Source organism: Morone saxatilis, unplaced genomic scaffold, assembly GCF_004916995.1.
Source record: "Morone saxatilis isolate NCDOM2014 unplaced genomic scaffold, NCSU_SB_2.0 Contig15, whole genome shotgun sequence".
NCBI classification, from domain to species: domain Eukaryota; kingdom Metazoa; phylum Chordata; class Actinopteri; family Moronidae; genus Morone; species Morone saxatilis.
In genome coordinates, this window is record NW_023339707.1 from 25138543 (window position 1) to 25148570 (window position 10028).

Here is a 10028-nt window from a genome sequence, read left to right on the forward strand (position 1 = left end):
CTCTCTCTCCTCACTTTCCTGTCTATCTTCAGCTGTCACTGTAAAAATAAAAGCATTTAAAAATAAAATTCTCTTCCTGTGACGTGTCAAAATGTCTAAAAGAGAGCGACTGTCATCAGCGTGACGTGTACAGGCGTGTAGGTCGGCCCTCACTGTCAGTCAGAAGAGACTCTGCATGGAGCTGTGGATGACAGTGTCTGTCTGTCTGTCTGTCTGTCGCCGCTTTGGTCCGGACTGAAATATCTCAACAACTATTTGATGGATTAAAATTAAATGCTGGTCTCCACTGAGGATGAAACCTTGATGATTTCTCCTGCAGCTGATTGTCCCTGGATCTCTGATGATGAATCTGATTTGACAGCAGTTGGATGCATTCACAGTGAATTTGGTGCCATCATGGTTCCCAACCTGGGGGTCCTGACAGGGGCGGATAGAAATATTCATGGGGTGGCCAGAAGGCGGTATGGAGACTTTAAGGGGAGGCAGAAATATATGCAAACAATCACATATATCAATATTTGCTTGGAAAACATCATATCATCATGGCACATTAGTGAAGCATTGAATAGAAAAATCTAAAGGAGGCATTAGAAATCAATAAATTGCCACTTAGTCTAAAATGTGACGATAACAGATTTCTATTTTATGTTATTTTTAAAATTAATTTAAGTTCATTTGTTATGAAACTGGAGTTTTGTGGCCACCGTAGTTTCCCGTTCTCATTCAAGGGTCGTCAAATACAGATGCGAGCAGTGTTCAGTTAGTTGCAATCTGCAACTTTACTGCTAGATGGGAATAAAAACAAGGGCTGTGAAGTGAGTAGGAGAAACTACAGCCAGTGTTTGGTTTGTCCCTTCTGGGCTACTGTAGAAACATGGCAGGTCTGTAGATAAAAAAGGTAACAAAAACACACTCATTCCTGTTCAGGTGATTAAACAGTAATAAAAACACACCTATGAACATCATATTCAGTTTCTGCCATTAGATTCTCCTCAATGTGACACACTGGACCTTTAAGAGTTCAGCCCCTCAGAGCTGCTCTACAAATTCTGTGTACACATGATAACACAAGATAAGAGTGCAGATTGTATGGCCTTATTGTAATCACTTAATGTCACTATGTTCTACTGTTCTTGATGTTTGCTTCTATTATTCCCTGACAGTAAGTCAACATATCACTGCTGGAATTAACTGATTTATTTGGTTTATTATAACATTCCTTCTGTATGTTCAGTAGATTTATATTTATTCAGTAGGTTTTTCTCTGCGATATCTGTAACTTCCTCCTATAAGTTGGGCGCCTGGTTAGCTCAGTTTGTAAAGCTGGTGACCCATGTACGGAGTTGCCGCAGCGGCCCGGGTTTGAATCCCCTCTCTCTTTGCCCCCCTTTCCTGTTGATCTTCAGCTGTCTCTATCAAACTTTCTGACTGTGAGTGCCGGGAATGTGACGGTACTCACCATTACTGACTCACTCATATTTGTCCACATGATTATTGAGTACTGCCACCTCTGGTGAGCATAGCCACTGAGGTCAACGGCATTATTTACAAGGAGTAGACAATAAAAGTCAGGAAATAATTGCCTAAAAATACTATAATACTTTGATGTTTTGATGCCCCCCAAACTCTCCTCTAGTAAGTTCAGTTTTTGGAGCTCAGTGTTTCTAAAACCTGTGCTGCTGAGGTTCTCCTAAACTGGGTCTCAGCTAACTTAACGCAAAGAAAACAGCACTAAAGACACCTTGTTTATCCATAATAAAAGAAGTGTAATTGTGTTACTGCGCTAGAGGAGCTGCATGTTGTTACCTTTGGACAACCTTTTGTGACAAATGCAAATTTCCCATAATGACAACCTATTCCTTTAAGTCTTTTCTTTTAGTAATTGATAAGTTTTATATCTTATATTATCTAACTTTTGGTTTTTGCCTTCAATATCGTCCTTACAGTGTCGTGTGTTTGGTTGAATATATATAAATGTGTGTGAATGATGTCCAGCATAACCTTCTTCACACATTCATAAGAAAGAAGAGTTTCTGGGAGTTAATTTGCATTAAAAATAAAGTACTGGCACCTTTTTGGGTCCAATTCAGGCACTGCCGACTGGACCAGAAAATCAATAGAGCCAAATATCGTCTTTAAATTCTTTCCCTTCCATATGTTATATAACCTCAAAACAAAAACAGATAATTGGACTCTTTCTAGGTGGCGGGAGTGAAAATGATTCATCTTTAACATTTGTTGGGTTCTTGTTTCAGGATGATGAAGACAGTTAAAGAACAATCACTTTCACACTGAATGCCTTAGTGTTTATTACTCAGATCAGATTTTTCTTTCATTGTTCACAGTGTGAACAGGTCACAGTCCTGATGAATGTTGATCTACAGTGACGTAAATGCCACATGAATTCTGATATGATTGTTCACATTGTCTTGAAACATCGGATCTGAGTCACATATGAGCAAAAGAAAATGAGATTGAGGTCACTTTGCTCTGCAGTAGATAATAAATAGGACGTATTGGCTCTACCACCCGAATGATGTCCAGATTTTGAGAGATTCTAATGTCTTAACTGGCTAAAAATAGTGCATATAGCTGCTATAAGAGGGAAACTTTACAATGTTATTAGAGCTGCAGATATTTCTCTGATCTAGAGCTGCAACTTATCATCATTTTACCAATTATGGTAATCGATTAATGGTCTTTGCAGCTTTTTACATTATTACGTTATTTTCTTGTTTCTGTCTCATTATTACTGTTTTTATTCTTTTATGTTATTTTGATCTCTTTTTATTATGCTTTTTACAATTCTGTTCTTTTTAAGCGTGTTTTAACTGTCTTTCCTGTAACTTACAGCATCTTGAATCTACCTTTGTGTATAAAACATGCTTTATAAATAAAACTGCCTTGCTTCATTGTTTAGTCTGTAAAATGTTAAATTAAATAGTTAAAAATGTTCCCTACAGCTCTCCAGAGCCCAAAATTACACCTACAAACATCTCTCTTTATCTGCCCAATGGTCCTAAACTCCCAAAATATTTAGTTTACAAAGATATAAAACAGAGAAAAGCAGCCTCAAATGATTTAATTATCAAAGCAGTTACCAATGAATCTTCAGTCAATCGACTAATTGATTAATTGACTATTTGTTGCAGCTCTGCTTGCCAGTGATTTCACTTTACCTCAGGGGAGAGTCTCAGTTTAAACAAGTTCATTAAAGAAAAGAGAGCTATTTAAAATAAAGGATGTCCCCATAAAATAACATTAGCTCACTACATTTACACCCAAAAAACAACGACACACTCAATCAGGCCATGCATGCTTTAAGCCAGTGGTACCCAACCTGGGGGTCGGGACCCTCACTAGGGGTCGCCAAAGATTCATAGGGGGGTCCTACAAATTTTAAGTTGTGTAGGAAAACTTTAAAAATGTACACAGTAGGTCGATATCTCAACGTCCTTCAGTAAAAAGGTCGCAGTTATAACAAGCAAGCTAAGCTAAACACTGAATTTGTCATAAAAGAAGCCTGTTAAGTCTGTGTGATTGTTAAAAAATAAATAAAAAAACATAATACGGACAGAGAATTGTATAAAAGTATCCTAAAAAATTCAGGAACTCATCTCTGATCAATATTCACAGGAAATAACTTCTGCCAAAATTCATGGCTCGTGTTACACAGCATACTGCAGTTATTGTGTTCACTGTTTACAGCTCATCAGTTGTTCTGTACTTCTATTGTTAAGCATTGAATATAATATGAAATATCCATAAAATATGTCACTTAAGTCGGTTTAATCAACAAGAGAAAAGTGGCCCCTGAAGGAAAAAGGTTGGGAACCGCTGCTTTACAGGTGGAGTAAAGAAGAGACTGAGTGAGACTGAGTAGTAAGAGATCATCCGATCCCCCTTTTTAATCCAATAGTTTTACTTATTATCAAATCTGAATCAGCACACAGCAGCAACAATCTGAAATAGCTGTAACACACTGCCATTTGTCATGTCGACAAAAAGTTGGTGCAATGAAATCAGATGTTTTTAAAGTGTTTATTTTGGCAAGCACCATTCGAAATAGAGCAAATTTGTCATGTGCTTATGTTATGTGATGAAGAATAAAATTATATACCCATGCAAAATTCCCTGTGAAATGTACATACGTATCTTTATTGCAGAAAGTTTTAAGTGTCACTGAAATCTTATTGTTTTCTTTTTTCTTTTTCTCTTTTTTTCTCTTTTTTAAAACTCGTAATGACTTATTGTTCAGTTCCCCTCGCTTTTGTTTGTTTGTTTGTTTGTTTGTTTCAGTTTTCGGTCTATTTACCAGCATCGGTTCAGCTTGTAAGAAATTTTAAGATCATTATACATAGTTGTCTGGAAATGCTTGGCATGTATGGAGTTACATGACTTCCTCTAAAAATCATACATCCGTACAAAATCAAAGTGAGTAAAAAACAAACAAAACCCAAAAAACAAAAAGAAAAAAGAAGAAGATACAAATCAAACCAAGAGGATCAAATCAAAGGAAAATGTCTCTGTGCATCCTGATATTGAACTGGAAAAAATCTCTCATCGTCTTGGATTACGTTATAAAGCCTGTTTACACTTTTTTCCCCCCTCAAATTTCACGTTTCATGTCTTTTAATGCTTTTTTTCATCAGTTCTTTAATTATTGAAAAGGAGCGTCTGGCTTCCTTTGGTTGTACGAAACACGAGGAGGAAATCCTCAAGCGTGTGCGCTGTCTGTCACTCGGCTCCTCCACAGTTTCCTGGGGCCCGCAACGAGTCTTTTAGTATTGTAATATCAGGTCCATAAGTCCGTCCTCTCATTTACATCTGGACACAAAAACGAGATCTATCCAATCACACATGCCGTAGTCCCACTCATACGGTGGTGACCCTCATCACCACCTCCCGGTTGGCGGCGGCGCTGATCCGCGGGTCGTTGGGCCGCAGTTGGCTCAGGATGTGCAAGATGGTGTATCCACAGTGGTGGTTCAGAATAGTTCTTAACCTCCTGCTCTGTCGCCCGCCACTGCTGCTGGCCAGACCGTGGGGGTTCCCGCGAGAGCCCCGAGCCCCCGTCTTGCTGCTTGAACTCACCGGGTCGCCCAAGTCCTTTGATTTCTCATAGTTCAGTACTTTCCACTGCTGATTGACAGCCTGCCATCGTTTGAAGATTCGATACACTGATGATCCCTCGTGGATGATGAGGCCTGGGCAGAAAGAAGGAGAAGAGGCAGGGTGAAGGACAGTGTGTGAAAGCCAATGAATTTCCACTGCTTTACATCAAATATTATGCTAAGAAGGCTCTGCAATCGGCAGCGTAGGTAGGAACTTTCCAATCTCGCCCGTGGATGAGAATAGACAGTTGGCAATAGTCAGCGTGCAGATATGTGATGCCATCTGTTCTCGGCGTTGTCACAATTACACAAGAACAGTCAACCAGGTTGCTCCTAGAAAGCACAATCTCTTGTTCTCCGCGACATCATCAAAATTTGCTTTGCTTTTAGTGTAGCTGTCATCTCCTACCTATTCACCATCTGCTTCCTTAGTTCGGCTTCTGTTTAATTCTGTATGACCTTAACAACCGACAGAATGCAAACAGAATACATGTTTTTTTATCATTGTGTTGGTTTGTCCTTGCATAATGCAACCTATGTTTATTAATATATTTTGGTGTTGTTGCAGAGCACATCCTGCTTCCTTCGCAGCTTTTCTTGTTTCATAACGCATCCGTTCGTCCTCCATCATCTAAAGCAGTCGGTTCCCTACCTTTTTCCTTCATGGACCCCTTTCCTATCACTGAATGAACTGACAACCTCTGACATATTTCATATTATATTCAATGCACAGCAACAGTTCAGAACAACTGATTAACCCAAATAGCGAACACAATACTTGCAGGAAGTTTGTGTAAAATGAGCGATTTGGATGAATTTTGATCAGATTATTTCCTCTGAATATTGATCAGAGATGAGTTTCCTGATATTTTAATACAATTCTCTGTCTGTATTATGTGTTTTGTTTTATTTTTAACAATTGTAACAACTTAGTAGGCTCTTATTTTGACAAATTCTATATTATATTCTCTCTGATGCTGCCTGTTTCTCAGAGTGAAGGCTCTGTGAATAAAGCTTGTGTTCAAATCTTCAAAGCTTGAATCTAAACTTTAAAAAATATATTCAGTTTTCTTCAGAGAAATAATCAAAATGCTGTAATCCTGTGTATATTCTCTATCCTGACCCCCACTAGAGTTGGGAACCACAGACCTAAACCTTCTCCTGCATCCATGTTTTCATCCTTATAACAATCCGTCTATAACTGCTGCTATAACGCTGTTTGTAACAGCGTTATAGCAGTACTTGTGGTTTTATGCACGCGTGGATTGTGGCGTCCACTGGTGTGTCCTTTACCTATGCAGACGATGTCCATGAAGCCGTACATGCCATAGCAGATTTGGAAGAGCAGGTCCTGACGTTGCCACTTGGCCGAGGGGCTGAGGGAGGACCAGATGAGCCAGGAGATGCTGGCGATGAGGAAAAGGGAACCCAGAATGATGGCCGCTATCTGCACCTTCTCTATCACCGTCAGAGAGATGGCCTGCCACTGGAGGGAGAGAAACGTCAGTTAATGGAGGAAATACTGACATTGTTTAATTAAGTACAAGTACAAGAACAGCGATGTGAAGTCGTTAAATCCAGGTTTATTTTGGTTCCTCATTATTTGTTTCTGTTCATCACATTTTAAGCTGACTTTACCCGACGTGCTGGTTATCCTCAGTTAATCTGATTCGTGATTTTGTTAATTTAACAAATATAAAGCTGCCGGGAACATAAAACACAAGAAAAATGACTCAATTGCCTATAAAAATGTACAAATGTTTTGTGCTAATCGCTTATAATATTATGACATAACAGGTTGTTTCACTATTCATACACACAAATAGAGCAGAAGAATGTAAGAAATAAAAGTATAATTCAGTCTATTTACATGTAAAGTAATTTTATTCCAACTCGTTTTTGTGCCTGAAATATATAAATAATGGGAGCTAGTTTGTGGAGATAGTTTTAACTACTTTCTAAACAGTTAGGTAGTTTAATCCAGTGGTTTACAACCTAGGGATCGAGTCCCTCCAAAGGGTCACAAGATTAATCTGAGAGGTTGTGAGAAGAAACAAATATTCTAAGAAAAAAATAAGCTGGTCGTTTATGTTAGAAATGTTGTTGTTTACTTCCTCCGTCTACTGTACGAGGGAATCATGTGCAATGTAATACTAACTATTTATATTCTCACAATGTCCAATTGTTAAGTCACGACCTGAGTGCACACATTGCACGTGTAAAATAGAAAATAAAACATCCTGTCAGCCCCTGCATATCGTTCTGGCTACTAACAGTTGTCTCTCATCTGTCACATCGGTTGAGATACGAGGAAACATCAAAGAGGAACGCTGCTCAACCGGCCTCCAGCGTTGTATCGCCATCTTACTTTCAGTCGCTCTGTTTGCCAGTTTTTATTTAAATTTAAATTTTAGAGATAAAAAAGCACAATATATACAGCATTTACACAACAGAGATCTATGTTTACTGTTTATCGCATGTAATGAGTTAGTAAAGGAATGAAGGTGTGTAGTTTGAGCGTATTTTGCAACTTAAACATGCATTCTGTGTAACGGCCAGCAGGGGGAGCTCCATTGGCTGCACAAAGAAACCGATGGTATTTACTCTAATGGAGAATGAGTCAACTTCTCAGTTGATTTAAGTCGAAACTGCGCAACCAATGAGAGCAGCTAAACTCGCAGTACGTCACCTCCGCTGGCTCGGACAAACTGTCATGGCAACAACCATAACGGCAAACTTCAGGCTTCAAAACGGTTCTCCACAAACCGATGGGTGATGGGTTCACACTTGGTACGGACTTTAGGAGTAACCATACTAATGAATTCGGCAACAAAAAAAGGAACAGACTTTGGGGAATCGACTGCATGAGAACCTGACAATGTCCAACAGCCATTCAGGAGCAGTTGATCAGTCTCAACTCTACGCGGTACGCTGGAGGCAAACGACGCCAGCTTAATTCTTAAATGAGTCGTGCGGCTCAAAAATCATGTCAGAAACTGACCAAAATCGTACCGTGTATGCCCAGTTTTAGAGAAATTTGTAGCCAAAAAAGGCTGAAGTAGAAAAAAATGGAAATAGTTAACTATAAAAACCACAAAATTGTGCATAAGTACAGTACATGAGTAAATGTACAGTTACTTTCCACCACATTATATCTCACCAGAGAGAGAAATCTGAGTACACGATGAACACACACATTAACGAATATCAGACACATACACACACACATACACACACACACACATGGCATCCTCTCAATAGGTTTTAGAGCCATTGGCCGCCTCTGAAAAGGAGGGCAGAAGGACAGTGACGCAGAGGGAAAATGTGTCAGCACAATATGGCAAACAGTCCTCACACCACAGCGACGGCCCGAGATTTGTTCTAGCAGAGAGTGCTGTGTTCGGATGCGGCAGCGTTTGTATGTCGTATACGTTATTAGGAAACTGTCTCTGTCAGCAGCAGCAGCAGCGCGATAAGATCTCCCCATCTGATGCACTCATGAATTTTAAAACATTACACCTCACAGAGCACAACAGCCTTTGTGTTTCACCTGCATGTCAAGAAAGCGTTTACATATTCACATACTATCTCCGTCTTGTTTACGTGATGTTTATCCCCGAATCCCAGAGAAAGAGAGAGCGTTGTTTTAAGAGCCAAACCGACCTGAACTGAGCCATGCTGTGCTGTGGTTGTAAGTTGAATCCCAAGTGCAGCTTGAGTCAGACTAAAGGGGCAAAGTATGAGTGTTCAAATTCTGTAATTCAAGATGGTGCATGAAGCCTTGTTTCCCCCAGAATTAGTTTTTCAGTTTTTTATTGATTACTCTGGTAGCTCAGAGCTGGCGAGGCTGCAGCATCCATGGGTTTGATGCCGACCTGTGGCCCTTTGCTTTGTGTTATCCTCTCTGTCTCTCTCTCTGTCTCTCTCTCTCTCCCCCTTTCCTGTTATCTTAAACTAAGCTGTCCTATCAACCCCCACTAGGGCTCGCGAGGCCTTCTTGATTGAAGTGTAAGAAGACTTAAGAAATATGTAAGAAATATTCATTCCTGTGCGGGGAAATTTAAATAATTTGATTACATTGTTCTTTTGGAATTTTAGAATTGTATAAAAATAAAATAAATAAAATAAATTTTTTTTACTCTCTGATAAACTCTGTCCTGCTTTAGAAAAGTAGGCAAGTATACTAAGCATCAGGGAGAAGAAATCACTTGTGTATTTACATACAGAGAAAACTGACCTCTGTTCAATATTCACAGGAACAAATCTTATTTTACTTATTACATTCACTGTTTGGGTTCATTCAGTTGTTCTGTTATTTGTAATAGATTAAATATAATATTAAAAATATCCATAAAATATGTCAGAGGTCATCAGTTTATTCAGTGATAGAAAAAGGTTGGGAAACACTGCACTGGTGGGCGTGTTCATGATGCAGATTCTCTTCATGTTTTACCTGCAGAGGGTTCTTGGTGCTGATGGCCAGGACCTGGTACTTGAAGTAGCAGAGCTCGCAGCTCCAGGATCCCCTCTCGCTGATCCAGCGGATGAGGCAGGGCTGATGGGTGCAGCGCACAGAGCCATCGCAGCGGCAGGGGCTCAACAGCTCACCCTGCAGGACAGACAAGGAAAACAAATATTATTTCAATATTTTATACGTCAAATACATGAATCTTGTCTATTTAGTGAGACCCACCGGTACGAATACCAACAGAGTTTATTCTCGAGAATGCGTTAAAGGTCCAGTGTGTGGGATTTAGTGACATCTGGTGGTGAAGTTGCAGATTGCAACTAACTAAATATGTGTTAGAGAAACAACAGTGGCCATGAAACTTGCTAAAAACACAAAAGGGCGTATCTACAGCCAGTGTTTGGTTTGTAGAAACACGGCGGTTCAACATGGCGGACTCAGCAGAA

General features: G+C 39.6%; 1 protein-coding gene across 1 annotated transcript; it reads right to left on the bottom strand.

Annotated features, from left to right (window-relative positions):
• Positions 1 to 3889: 3889 nt before the first annotated feature.
• march9 (membrane-associated ring finger (C3HC4) 9) lies at positions 3890 to 9723 on the bottom strand (the record flags this gene model as incomplete). The annotated part of the gene is given in 3 exon segments (XM_035657174.1): positions 3890 to 5207; positions 6408 to 6600; positions 9568 to 9723. Coding segments are annotated over 3 exon segments (681 nt in total), but the record flags the coding sequence as incomplete, so codon positions are not given.
• Between the last annotated feature and the right edge of the window lie 305 nt (positions 9724 to 10028).